Source organism: Sarcophilus harrisii, chromosome 5 (assembly GCF_902635505.1).
Source record: "Sarcophilus harrisii chromosome 5, mSarHar1.11, whole genome shotgun sequence".
Lineage (NCBI taxonomy): Eukaryota > Metazoa > Chordata > Mammalia > Dasyuromorphia > Dasyuridae > Sarcophilus > Sarcophilus harrisii.
Window position 1 is genome coordinate 57,473,323 of NC_045430.1, and position 15,423 is coordinate 57,488,745.

General features: G+C 36.6%; 1 protein-coding gene across 1 annotated transcript in view; it reads right to left on the minus strand.

Annotated features, from left to right (window-relative positions):
• Positions 1–15,423, minus strand: part of LGR5 (leucine rich repeat containing G protein-coupled receptor 5) — a gene marked incomplete at its 5' end in the record, with an annotated part of 67,604 nt that overhangs the window by 21,405 nt on the left and 30,776 nt on the right. The window contains 2 exon segments of the mRNA XM_031940163.1: positions 12,425–12,570; positions 13,528–13,652. Coding sequence (XP_031796023.1) covers positions 12,425–12,570; positions 13,528–13,652 — 271 coding nt within the window.

Sequence of the window (15,423 nt, forward strand, 5' to 3'; positions counted from 1 at the left end):
CATTCGAAACCACCCCAATCCCTACTCTTATCATTATTACACGCTGAGGTAGCCAAAGTTAACCAATTTAATGCTTGGCCTATATTTCCCTCTTCTACACTCTAGTAGGTTCCCCCCTTCTAGTAGCACTACTCTTACCACATAATAATCTAGGCCCTCCACATGCTTACCATTTGGATCACCCACCTAGATTCTTCTATATCAACTTTTGCTTTTGAACGCCCGCATAATAAGCAAAGGTTAAAACTTTACGGCCTCCACCTTTGATTACCTTAAACCACAAAGTAAAGCCCCAATTGGGAGGTTTCCATATATTAGCTGCTATTCTACCAAAACTAGGTGGGTTAAGGCATTATACGAATTTCGCATTTGCTTTAACGAACCATCTACATCAACCCTTATTTATCCATTTATAATCCTATCTCTTTGGGGTTGATTATAACAAGCTCTATCTGTCTACGACAAACAGGATCTTTAAATTTTATTGCAGCCCTTATACAATCCCCTAGGTTTTATAGGGGCTACCGCACTAATAGTGGCCCATTGGACCTACCTCCTCAATACTTTTCCAATAACACAAAACTATGAACGCATTAAGGCCGGAACCCCTTATCCTCACCGAGGCTTAAAATAATCTTTTCCACTAATATGCCCTTGATGACCATTAGCAAGTCTTGCTTAACCCAGTCAGCCCCCCTCTATTAATCTTCTAGGAGAACTTTTAAGTAAATAAACCCCTTATTCTCCCTGATCTAACTTTTCACCTTATCTTTACTGGACTAAACAGTAACTTCAAGGCTGTCTTTCATTATATATACTAATTTTACTACAACGAGGTAAATTCACTGACCATATACATCCTATCAAAACCAACATTCACTGAGAACATATACTAATAACCCTTACACCTCCTGCCTTTTACTCATTATTTCTATCTGGCCCCAAATTTATTTTCTTTGGTATCACAATACTGCAAATATAGTTTAACAAAAACATTAGATTGTGAATCTAATATTAGGAGCTTAAACCTCCTTATATGCCTGAGAAAGTTAAAAGAACCGTTAACCTTTTCCAGATTAAAACCCATGGCTTTCCACTTTTAAAGGATAATAGTTATCCATTGGTCTTAGGAACCAAAAATTTTGGGCAAAATTCCAAAAAAAGTAATTAACTATTTATTAAATACTTTTCTTCTACTAACTATCATTATACTTACTTTTCCTTTAACCTATAAACATCCCTTCTACCAAATAAAACCACCAACTTCACCATTATTAAAACCATAATTTAAACTATCCTTCTTTTTACTAGTCTTATCCCACTAATACTTTTTATCTACTCCGACAAGAACCACAATTACAAACTGGACAAATGACTTTTCAATAAACACATTTAACTTATCAATAAGTTTTTTAAATTAGATTATTTCTCCATCATATTTTATCCCAATTGCATTATATGTTACATGGTCTATTCTAGAGTTCTCAATTGGATATATACACGCTGGGACCCAAACATTCACCGCTTTTTTCAAATACTTAATTATCTTCCTATTTACAATAATCATTCTTGTATCCGCAAACAATCTATTTCCAAACTATTCAGGATGAGAAGGTTAGGTATCATATTTGTTTATACTATCGGATGGATGGTTTGGACCCAACCAACCAAAACACCGGGCCGCCCTTCGTTGATTGTACAATGAATTGGGGATATCGGATTCATTTGAGCCATAGCATGCATAATTTTCCAACAACAACTCCTGAGATATCCAAATATTTTATAAAACATTGATACACCAGCCCTCCTTGGACCAACCTTTGCTGCAACTGGAAAATCAGCCCAATTTGGTTTTACATTGACTACCATCAGCCAGGAAGGACCCCACTCCCTGACAGCATTACCACACTTCTAGCACTATAGTTGTTGGGTATCTTCCTTACTAACCGATTCAATCCTACCATACAAAAGCAAACCAAATAGCTTTAACCACTATACTATGCTTAGGGGGAATTACAAACCTATTTTACCGCCATCTGTGTTATTCCACCCAAAACCATTATCAAAAAATCATAGCTTTTTTACATCGTCAACTAGGCTTTAATTGGGTAGCTCTAGGGCTTAAATCCCATACCTTACTTCCTGCATATCTGCACAATGCTTTTTTAAAGCAATACTATTCTATGCTCTGGCCTCTATTATCCATAACCTTAATGATGAACAAGACATCCGTAAAATAGGAAAAGACTACTCATACTTCCCAATTCCTCCTCAAGAATCATACTAGGGCAGCCTTAGCCCCATAGGAACCCCATTTTTAGCAGGATTCTCCTCAAAAGATGCAATCATCGAAGCCATAAAAACACACACATGTAAACACATGAGCCCTATGCATCACACTTATTGCTACCATACCACAGCCTTCTACAGCATATTGAGGTAATTCACTTTGTTTTTATTAAATCCAACCACGGTTCCTCCTGTTTCTCCAAATATCTGAAAATAACCCAAACATAACCAACCCTATTACACGACAGCTCTGGGTAGTATTCTTACAAGGCTTTTCCCTCACAACAAGCATTCCTCCTACCACAATTATTCCTATAACAATCCAACCCCATAACTAAAAATTTCAGCTATGCTTAGTAACTTTGCAGGCATTCTAATCTCAATTGAACTATAAGCCTTTAACTAATAAAAATCCAATCATCCCATAATTCACACACAAAACTTCTCAAAATATTAGGGCTTTTCACACACATCTTTCCATCGACTAAAACCCTCTAGAGGTTTACAAAACAGGTCAACACAATTGCTACCATACCAATTGGATCTAGGGGATATGGGGAAAAACTGGACCAAAAGGTCAAGCCAACTTTTTACATAGCCCATATCTTCTACTTTTACTTCTACCCAAAAAGGGGTTTATCAAATACTATTTCCTCTCCTTCATAATTCTATAACACTAATCCTCCCACCCTATAATTATAAACTTCGGATAACTTCCAAAAACCACCAAGATAGTAATAAATAAAATTCAACCTTAATACTATAGCTCAACCCCCACAACCATACAACAAAGACACCCCATTCCAACCTTGACCAAAAAATAGCTACCCAACCAATCAAACAACCTCAATAGCCATAACCACCCTTACCTCCCCTGACACCATTAAACCAAACCATTCTTTATTAATAAACTCAAAAAAATAATATAACTAAAAGTTACTATATTATCTACCCAACTTTCAGGGTAACCCTTCAAGCCATAGCAGCAGTATAACCAAAATTACTAACATTCCCTCCCAAAAAATCAAAACACAATTAACCCCTAAAAAATGTACCAATTCAAACCAACAACAATAGCACAACCCAAACCCCCACTAACCACAAGACCTCAAACCCCCAAGGAGAAGGCTTAGGAACAAATGCTACAAACCCAAAAATTAACATTAAGGACAATACAAAATAAATCGTTTCCATATTAGTTTTAGTATGGTTTAAACCATAAACCCATGACCCGAAAACCATTGTTGTAATTCAACTACAAAAACTAATGATTAATATACGAAAAGACACACCCCTCCTAAAAATTATCAACCCTTTTTATTGACCCACCTTGCTCCATCCAACATCTCTGCCTGATGAAACTTTAATCCCCATTAGGAGTATGCCCAATTATTTCAAATCCCTCAGGCCTATTCCAGCAATACACCATATCCTCAGACACACCCACTGCCTTTTCCTCCGGGGCCCATATTTGCCGGGACGCAATTACGCCGATTGTCTGCACTTACACGCTTAATGGGGCTTCCATATTCTTTTATATGTTTATTTTTACATTTGGTCGAGGAATCTACTTTATGGATTTTAAACCTCCCAAAGAAAACATGGAAACCATCGGGCACTTTTCTACTTACCGTTATAGCAACAGCATTTGTTGGGGTATGTTCTTCCTTTTGAGGTCAAAATCATTCTGAGGTGCCCCCCACTAAAACCTTTCCATCTCTATCCCCTATATTGGGTACAACTCTAGCAGAATGAATTTGAGGGGTTTCTGCAGGAAAGCAAATCCTCACACGATTCTTTTGCTTTTACTTCATCCTACCATTTTATCATCATAGATTGGGCTGGGTTCACCCGTTCTCCTACATGGAAACAGGCTGCAACAACCCATCAGGCATCAACCCAGACTCAGATAAAATCCCATTCCACCCATACTACACTTATCAAAGACGCCTTTAGGCTTTTATATTTCTTCTTAGTACTTTCCTCCCCAGCCTTTTTTCAAAGACTCACTAGGTGATCCAAGGATAACCCTCTCACCTGCCAACCCCTTTAAACAATCTCCACACATCAAACCAGAGTGGTACTTTCATTTTGCAACCCCATTCTATTTCTATTCCCAATAAACTAGGGAGGTGTCCCCGCTTTACTAGCATCTATTCTAATTCCTCCCAATTATCCCGAAATCTCCAGCCAAACCAACGGCAAATATTTTTCCAACCTCCAAACCCTATTCTGAAATTTCCTCACTGCTTCCAATTCACTTACCTGAATTTGGCCAGCCAGTTGGAGCAGCCATTCATTATCACCAATAGCTTCTATGCTTTTCCACTTCCTACTTAATTTTGTCCCATGCCCTCTTGCGTTTATTCAAAAAAACTAAAACCCAAGGAAGAGTTCCAATAATTTAACTAAAATACTGGCCCTTGTGCCTTATGAAGGAAAAACCCTTCCTAGGACCAATCAGGAAGGGAGGCATTACGCCCCACCATCAACCCCAAAGCTGGTATTCTAGTTAAACTACTTCCCGTCCAAAAATTTTTATTTTTTTTGCAAAATTTAATTTGTATAAATATCTCAGTATTAATTTTTTTTTGCAAAATTTTCAATAAAATTTTTAATTCAAGTCAAAATACATATTTATATATATATATTAGTACATATATTAATGATTATAGTATGTTTATTGTATATAGAGCATACATTTATATTCCCTATCATATAATTTAAGTATACATAATAATCAATATATTAAAACCATTTATAATATATTTAACAATTAATTAACACATTCAATCTTCTACTAATATAACTCATATTAGTACATTATAATTAATATGTATACATTACATAAGACATATAATGTTCGCATAAGACATTAACCCCAATGGACCGAGATCAAAAAAGCTACACCCTCTAGCAGATCACCACCATTATGGATACCTTTATCCCCAACCCACGGAGATCAAAACCCGCCATCTGAAGATACAATATCCTTGAGCAAGCCCATAACTTGTGGATGAACCTTCTTCCACGACTGGCTACTGGTTGCTACCAGGCCCATTCGTTCCATTTCAGCTAAACCGCTTTTGGTCGAGGCATTTGTGATGGTAACAATGTTGTTTAGCCCTAACCGCGGCATCTCCAGTGATCAATAGGGCATTAGGTAGTTTTAAATTTGGGTGTGGTTTAACAGCAGGGCGGGAGCCTGGGGACGCCATTGTGGACTTAATAAAAGGCAACCCAATTTCAAACGGACATCAACTGAGGACTCTTTTTGGACGCGCGGTTATTTCCCCCCTTTCTTTCCAGACAGCCCTGTGAGTATATAAAATAGGAAAAGCATATTTGGAGTCAGTATAAATGTTCCCTTTCAATAGGATCATAGATTTAAAGCTAATATGGGCCTTAAAGATTACTGAGTCCATCCCCTTCATTTTATAGGTGAGAAAATAGAAGTTCAGAAAGATCAAGTGACTTGATTAAATCCAGGTTTTATTTTCTCAATATGCAATTGTTTTTCTCTGCTATAGAGTGACAGCTAGGTGGAACTGAGCTTGGAGTCAGGAAAACCCAAGTTCAAATTCAGTCTTAGATACTTCCTAGCTATGTGATCCTGGGTGGCAAGTCATTTAACCTTTGAGTACCTCAAAAGTATCCTATGTAATACAGTTAATTGATATAGTAGATAGAGTGCCATTTCTGGAATTGGAATACCCAAATTCAAAGATGGTCTCAAGCAATTATTAAGTATGTGACTTTGAGTCAGTCAGTTAACCTCTTGTTTTGCCTCAAGTTCCTCAATTGTAAAATGGAAATAATAACATTTACCTTCCAAACTTGTTGTGAGGATCAAATGAGATAATCAATTATAAAGTACTTTGAGAAATATTAGCTATAATTATTGATACCTTTCTTGAACCTTCTCATTGTTATTTTCTCCCTCCTCAGTTATATTTTCTTTACTTAAATATTTAATGGGAGTGTGAAACTGTGTTCCCTTTTCATCTGTAAAATCAACACTGAAATTCTGTCTCCTTTGACTCTTGGTCTCCCAGGCTCCATGGAGTCTATGAGAGAATGTGTTTCTCAGGCGAGGCCATTTCTAAGGTAAATCACCCCCATTGATACTTGGATCTCCATTCAAATTCAGGCTGAAAAAGTCTTCAAAGTAATTTCAATTGGGAGATCCTGGTCTGATCAGCTAAAACTACCTCCAAACCTCTGCCAAGATCTGCTTATAAAATAGGTTTCTGTTCTCTCATTTCTTTGCAGAATGTCCATAGTAGTATGTTTTGCCTCTTTGGCATAGCTGCCAGGACTCCTGCCTGCTGAAAAGATATTCTCTTCTCAGTGCCAGCCTCCATTTCCTTAATAGGACTTTGCACTAGGAAGTCAATCTTTTAGCAAAGCTGACTTCTTATCCAACAACAAACTTTTTTTTGCCATTTAAAAATCTTTGGGTTTGTGAATTCTTTCACAAAGGACCTGCACCTCTGATCAAAAGGGGATTTCCACAATTCTCTGACTGCCACTAGAACCCCATCATATTTATGTTCTATCTTCTGTTAGGATGTAAGTTTCTTAGAGATTGAGACTGCTTTTTATTTTTGCCTTTGTATTTTCCAATGGCTGGCAAAATGCTTTAAACAGAAGACACTTGTTGAATAAATGCTTGTTGTGATACAGGAAGCACCTGCCAGTGGCTGCTGGAAGTCTAATTCATATCTGTGGAATGGATCTCTTCATGTGAGAGGATGATGATGATAGAAGGATCCTGAAAGACATTTGTATTCTCTGACCTCCTCATTCCCAGTCCACAAGCAATAGCTGTGTCAATAAAGGCTGCTTTTCAACTCCTTCAGATGTTATGATCCACAGCTGTGGAGGCTCTCAGAGACCTGCCCCTTCACCTAGGCATGGTCCTTAAAGGATCATGCCTAAGTGAAGGGGCAGGTTTTTTGTTTTATGGATATTCCCTCTCCCTCCCCACCTTCCTACATTTTGGTCAGTAAGTTTGTGCATTTGCTGTTATCTGAGCCCACACACTGAGGAATGCAAGCAGCACTATCATCTCTGGCTGGTTGTAGGGTGAAATATTAAGCAGGTATTGATCTTGTGAGATGTCATGGAAGCAAACTTTCAAATTTTCTCCATTTGAAAGAAAGAAGGACTATAGTTAGAACAGGCATTTAAGTCTCTCATCAGTCTCCTGGCTCAGCCCTTTGATGTGCTGGTCCATTTAATTACCCCAACTAAAAAAAGTCTTACCAGGTCTCTTCTCTCTTTCCTTCCCCACAGGTTACCAAAGGAACTCTCCTGGGAGGTTCCTACTCACAAAGAGCTCTTGGATGCTGCTGCTTCTTATGCCCCACGTTCAGGTGCCAAATGTTGTGAAACGGGAGCCACCTACCAGTGGCTGCTGGAGGTCTAACTCAGACCTATAGAATGAATCTCTTCATGTGAGAGGATGATATAGATAGATGGAAGCTGAGAGACAGTTGCATTCTCTGATCTCTCCACTGAGAGATAGTTGCATTGTTTGACCTCTCTCCTCTTCCCTCTGCCTCCAATTTATTTAATTCCCAGTTTACAAGCAACACCTGTGTCAGTAAAGGCTGCCCTGCAACTCCTTCAGATATTATGATTCACAACTGTGGAGGCTCTCAGAAAATTGACCTGCCCCTTCACCTAGGCATATTTATTGAACTTAATGCATTAGCAAACAATCAAGCGCTAAATACTATGCTAAGTACTAAAAAAGAAATGGAAAAGTAGCCTTTTTCCTGTAAAGGGCTGAAAGTATGAAAAGGTGTATTTGAATCAGATAACAGAGCACTTCAAGCTAATTACCTATTCAATATGAGACAATGACTCTATTAGCATATGTTTTGGATAAATGGCCCTTCTCACTATTTGGTGTTGGCTCAATGTTTGGGGTTAAGATAATTGTAGGCAAGGATTAGAGGGTGGGGTGAGAGAGGCCAGACTTCACTTTGCCACAGGACAAGGAGGAAAGAAGTTGGTGGCCAGACTTCTGGCAGTTTGTCTGTCTCCTTCACTTCTCTCCCTAAAGACTAAGGACTTTAATTTATCCTGACTCTGGCTGATCCTGAGGCCTCCAGGGAGCTACCCAGGACATTTTCCCTTAAGAAATTCACATTTTAACTATTTCTAGTCATATGAAAAGATGCTCCAAGTCATTATTAATCAGAGAAATGCAAATTAAGACAACTCTGAGATACCACTACACACCTGTCAGATTGGCTGAGATGACAGGAAAAAATAATGATGATTGTTGGAGGGGATGTGGGAAAACTGGGACATTGATGCATTGTTAGTGGAGTTGTGAACGAATCCAACCATTTTGGAGAGTAGTTTGGAATTATGCTCAAAAAGTTATCAAACTGTGCATACCCTTTGATCCAGCAGTGTTACTACTGGGCTTATATCCCAAAGAGATTATAAAGAAGGGAAAGGGACCTGTATGTGCACGAATGTTTGTGGCAGCCCTTTTTGTAGTGGCTAGAAACTGGAAACTGAATGGATGTCCACCAGTTGGAGAATGGCTGAATAAATTGTGGTATATGAATATTATGGAATATTACTGTTCTGTAAGAAATGACCAACAGGATGATTTCAGAAAGGCCTGGAGAGACTTACACGAACTGATGCTGAGTGAAATGACCAGGAGATCATTATATACTTCGACAACAATACTATATGATGACCAGTTCTGATGGACCTGGCCATCCTCAGCAACGAGATCAACCAAATCATTTTCAATGGAGCAGTAATGAACTGAACCAGCTACGCCCAGAGAAAGAACCCTGGGAGATGACTAAAAACCATTACACTGAATTCCCAATCCCTATATTTATGCCCACCTGCATTTTTGATTTCCTTCACAAGCTAATTATTTCAGAGTCTGATTCTTTTTATACAGCAAAATAATGTTTTGGTCATGTATACTTATTGTGTATCTAATTTATATTTTAATGTATTTAACATCTACTGGTCATCCTGACATCTAGGGAGGGTGGGGGTAAGAGGTGAAAAATTGGAACAAGAGGTTTGGCAATTGTTAACGCTGTAAAGTTAACCATGCATATAACCTGTAAATAAAAGGCTATTAAAAAAAAAGAAATTCACATTTTGATGGGAGAAATTAGAGCTAATCTCAGAGGAAAGAGCTTAAGTCTTTCAAAGTTCTTTGAATTTACAATGAAAAATGCTGAATTTGCCTCATTGCAATTTACAACCATAGTTCCTAGCTCTGTTCCTTGGGATCATGTGAAGCAGAACTCATCTAATCTCTTCTATGTTATAATTTTTGAAAGTTGTTATCCTAAAGGCCTCATTTCTAAAATATATGGAGAAATGAAATATAGAGCCATTCCCCAATTAATAAATGGTCCAAGGATATGAACAGACAATTTTCAAATAACTAAAGCCATTTCTAGTCATATGAAAAAATGCTATAAATTACTATTGATAAGAGAAATGCAAATTAAGACAACTCTGAGGTACCACTTTATACCTCTCAGTCAAGATGACAGGAAAAGATAATCATGAATATTAGAAGGGATGTGAGAAAGCTGGGACACTAATGAATTGTTGGTGAAGTTGTAAAATGATCCAACCATTCTGGAGAGCAATTTTGAACTATGCCCAAAAGGGCTACCAAACTGTGCACACCCTTTGATCCACCAGTATCTCTACTGGGTCTGTCTCCCAAAGAGATCATAAAAGCACCCACATTTGCAAAAATGTTTGTAGCAGCCCTTTTTACAATGGCAAGGAACTGTAAATTGAGTGGATGCCTATCAATTGGAAATTATGGTATATAAATGTAATAGAATATTATTGTTCTACAAGAAATGATGAGCAGGCTGAATTCATAAAAGCCTGAAAAGGCTTACATGAACTGATGCTAAGTGAAGTAAGCAGAACCATTATATACAGTAACAACAAGATTATGCAACGATCAACTGTGATGGATTTGGCACTTTTCAATAATGAGGTGATTCAAGGCAATTCTAATAGTCTTGTGATGGAAAGTGCCATCCACATTCAGAAAGAGAACTATGGAGGCTGGATGTGGATCAAAGAATAGTATTTTCACCATTTGTTGTTGTTTGCTTGGGTTTTTTTCTCCTTTTTCATGTTTTTTTCCCCTTTAGATCTGTTTTGTGTGTGTGTGTGTGTGTGTGTGTGTGTGTGTGTGTATACATGACAAATATGGAAATATGGTTAGAAGAATTACACATGTTTAACCTAGGAGAGAGAAGGAGATAGAGAATAATTTGGAACACAAGATTTTGCAGAGGTGAATGTTGAAAACTATCTTTACATGTATTTGGAAAAATAAAATATTATTTAAAAAGTGGGAAAAAAGTAGTTATCATTCTCCTTTCCCTCCCCCCCCATCTTATTTCCTCTAGTCTTAACATACCTATTTTCTTCAGTTGGTTTCTAAGAGACCATTTTGGTCACTTACCTATGAATTTCTCCCAGTTTTTCAATGTCTTTTCTAAAATTTAGTGGCCGGGAATGATGGCAAAATTCTAGATATGTCCAAGAGTAGCATATAGCAGTACTTTGGGTTAGTAGGATTATGGTGAGTCAAATGTATCCTGCAAACTTTAAATTTTTGCTACTTGTCATGGGGGTGAACCCTGAAACTATGTCCCCTTTAATCTGTAAAAGAGGGGTGATTGGAGTCTCAGACTCTCCTCTGGGAACAGCATATCTTCCCAGACAACACTCTCCCAAGTTAAGTGGTTTTATTCAGTTGGAGATCTTGGCCTGATATTCCTATTGAGTGGCTTGAAACTCCAAGATAAATGATCTCTTTTTAATTGGAGATCTAAGGGGCACTGACAACATTGAAGGAATCTCATTCAATTTTGAATGGAAGCCTGAGCCTCAGACTGATAATAAATCTGGATTCCAAATCTTTGCAGAAGTCCAAAACAGGATTATGCTTGCCAAGGAAGCTCTTTTCTTGGCAAAGCTACCTGCCAGGACTCTTGCCCACTGTGAAGATATTCTCTGCTCAGTGTTAACCCTTGTTATTTCTCTAACAGGACCTTCTTACTCACTAAAAAGTCTGTCTTCCTAGCAAAGCTGGCTTCTCAGTGCTAACAATAAATCTCTTTTGCCACACCGAGTTTTCAGGTTTGCGAATTCTTTCTCATTGGACCTGCACCGACCAGAGGATTCCCCAACCCAATTTTCGACCACTAGCCTCATCATTTGTACCTCATAACTTGGGTTTAGAGCCCACAAAATTAGAAATTCAGTGGTCCAGTACTATTAATACAATAGGTATGAGTCGTAATTTTTTGAGTTGAATTAATTAAAAATTAGATGACCTTCTCCAAATAATACCTTCCTGAGAAAAAAAGGAATCCTTATTTTAGGATGAAAATGCCAAACAGATTCTACAGAATTCTGCTTATAAAACAGAAGCAATACTGAGAGCCTTGAAATGTAAAAATCAGTCATTTTTGAGTTTGTACTAACTTGCAAAGCTATAGCTAGAAGGAAAAGTAGTTGGTGCCTACAGTTTCTATTAGGTATGCTGTCTTTAATTTAATTAATGTCTTTCATTAAAGAACATTAAGTCCTCTATTATAGATATTATCTCATTTCCTGCTATTCATGTTTTAAGTGGAGGTGGGTTGTTTTTTAATGAGCTGATTTAGAAACAGAGAGACAGTAAATTTCTGTGATACTACTGAGACATCAGAAATCTTACTGGGCTAGTCTTGTCTTTTGGAGAAAGACGGTTAAAAAATGATGAAAGTATGTTCAGGAAAGGTAAGGTAAACAAAACCCACCTGGATAGAGTCACTTAGATAGATACATAGAGACATTAGTTTATGGAAAGCTTTTATGAAATGTTTCTTTGTTATCTGCAGAAGACAAAGTCCCTTTTTAGCCAGAAGGATTAAGCTAAATGTGAAGAATTCCCCTACAGGAAAGAATAAATATTAGAACAGGTTATCCCAAGGCATTTAAAAAAATGCACAGTTTAGGTAAGGACCTGGAGGATGATAAGGAGGTGGACTAGGCAAATTTTCAGAATTCTATTTATCCCTGTCATTTAAAGCGGGAAGGGTGCAGCTCTTACCTTGGAAATGCAACATTGCAACATCTTTCTTGTGAAATTGATCAACACTGATGTTGTCACCTTTATTCCACTGATTAGAAATTTTGTGAAGGTTTTCACAAGTTCCAGATGCACAGCATTGATAAGCATAAGGCATTTCCAACAGCCTGTAGAAGAAAAAACAAAAGCCAAAAAAAAATCTTATCATACTTAAATGTACAATTATCCTTCTACATTGTGACTTTCCCTATCTTGTTTTTGATATAGTAGGCATAAAAAATTAAATGGGAAATTTTGAGGGAGTTTTGCAGAAGCGACATAATAACACACAAAGGCCAATAGATGACACAGAAAAATATTAGAAAGTGAGAAATGTATAAAATATATGTATAGAATTGTATAATACCAACCCAAAATACTCCATAAAAGAAAAAGAAAAAAATTCAGATTCCTTTGGTACAAGAGAAAGCCAAAATATTTTATGTGGACTTTCCAGATCATTAGGGTGCAATATAAAAGGGGAGTCTTTTTCCTCCTTAAAGCACTCTCAGAGGTTATTTAGGTGATGTAGCAGATAGAACATCAGCCCTGAAGTCAAGAGTACCTGAGTTCAAATATGACCTCAGATGCACTTAACCCCAATTTCCTCCAGCCCCTCCAGTAAAACACTCTCAGGTAGTTTCTTCATTATCACGTAGTCTGAAATATTTTGAAGAGCATTCCTTTTTCATTCAGATGTAAAAGTCCATTATAGAGATAGGTATGTCTGGTACAATGGGTAAAGTTCTGCCTCTAGCACATATAGGCAAGTCATTTAATTTCTCAGTGTTTCAAGAAAATCTCTACTATAAATTAGAGATGTACTCATCTAGTTACTACTAGTTAGAATCAGTAGAGAGAATGAAACCTTTTGTAAGACCTGTTGTAAACATTTGTTTGTAAACCTCTGTGAAGGTGGTTGGAAGATGCTCTATCATTTCCTTTCTTGTTCCAGCATTCCACTCAGGATACAAAATACATTTTTCAAAGATTCCATGACCTCATGAATTTTGAGAATTGCTCCTATACATTTATTATTTCGCATAAATACAAATGTATCTTATTAGTTTTAATGACAAACTCACTTGAGTTCTGGAAAGTTTTCAGATGATATTAGACTCTGCAAGGCATGGTTTCCTGTTAATTTTAAGTGAGTTAAACCATGTAACCCCATCACAGGAAAAGACGACAGAAAGTTGGATGATAGATCCTTGTATAACATCAAAAAATTAGCTTTTTAGTCTTTACTTGCAATGATATAGCAAGATATGCATAATAAGGACTTGGCTATGAAATCCCCTAGAAAGAAAAAATTATAATATGTACAATATTAGTATTATGATGAAAGTGATCTAGTTTTTTCTTTTAATATGTAGAAGTAACAAACATTCTAATGATCATGATTCATAAATAGATGATTATTTTAAGATACAGTTTATTCACTCAATTAATTTCAATTTAATTCAATTCAGCATTTATTAACAGGAGTTAAGCACTATGTTTATTTTCAGGGGAGATATCAATTCTAGAAAGATGAATCCTTGCCTTCATGGAACTTCTGGTTAGAAGGCTTTTTTTCCCTTTCTTATGTTTCCAATGGCAAATCAAAAAACGAATTTCAGAAATACACACAGGTAAATAACACTATGATAGGATGTTACAGAGAGAACTTCATTCCAGTCAAACAGGCCTGCTAATTACATGTTGTCAACTGTACTTGACAATCCATATTACATCTCTGAGTCTTTGAATAGGTGATATTATAAGTCTGAAGTGAACTCTCACAGAATAATTAATAATAGTAGCTAACATTTATATAGTGCTTATTATTTGATACACTCTGTACTAAGTTATTTTCAACATTTGTTCCTCACAATAACCCTGGGAGGCAGGTTCTATTACAGATAAAGCAACTGATTAAAGTTAACTAACTTGTCCAGGGTCATACAGCTAGTAAGTGTCTGAGGGAGAATTTGAACTCAGTCTTCCTGATTTTGGATAGAATCCTTTGCTTTCTTTAGAGAACAGGCACCTAAATATAGCAAGCTTTTCCTGAGGCCCCCTCCTGATAACCCTTAATCATCAGCACTCGCTTTCCTGAAATTAGCTTGTTCTTATACTTATTAATGTAAACATTAATACATTAGCTTGCTTGTATAAATATTGTGACAACTATGTAACTTCTTTTATCTTTGTATGTATACTCCCAAGGCCTTGCATAGCATCTCTTAAAACCTAAGTATTTAACATTTTTTGACTTGAATTGATGAATTAAATAAGGCTGATAGAAAGAATTAGAGGAATGGATCCCAGGTTTCTATTTAATATTCATTACCAAATTTCTTAGAAAGTATAAATGACCTGAATTCATTTTCTTTTTCTACTTTTACTTCTTTTTCCTTTCTCTTCTACTCATATACTACCCCAGTGTTTAAAATTGTTTTGATCGGAAATACTCATATTAATATAGTAGTAAAGAATGTATAATGGGGGAGATGGAAACAGAAGTAAAAAGAGGTGAAAGAGATAATAGAATGAGTTCTCTGTAGAAATATTTATTTAGTGCTTTGACTTGACTCTAGGAAGATCTAAGAAGATCTGACTCAGATATTTATTAGCTGTGTGATCCTGGGGAGTCCATTTAACTTCCCTTAGTCTCAATTTACTCATCTGCAAAATGGGGACAATATTTGTCTTGTTTTGCTGTAGGGTCAAATGAGAGACTGTATTCTAATCACTTTGCCAACTCTAAATTACTATGGAAATGTTTGCTGTTACTATTAGATGTAAAGTTTAATTCATAAAGGGTCCCATAAAGTCATCAATTCAACAAGTAGCTGTTAGATATCTTTTGGGGCATTGAGAAAATGAAAACCCCTGCCCTCAAAGAGCTCACATCTAAGATGTAAGAAACAATTCAGCAAATTTCATGAATTTAGAAAAATAAAGATACTTCAAAATTTTAATATACAATTAATTTA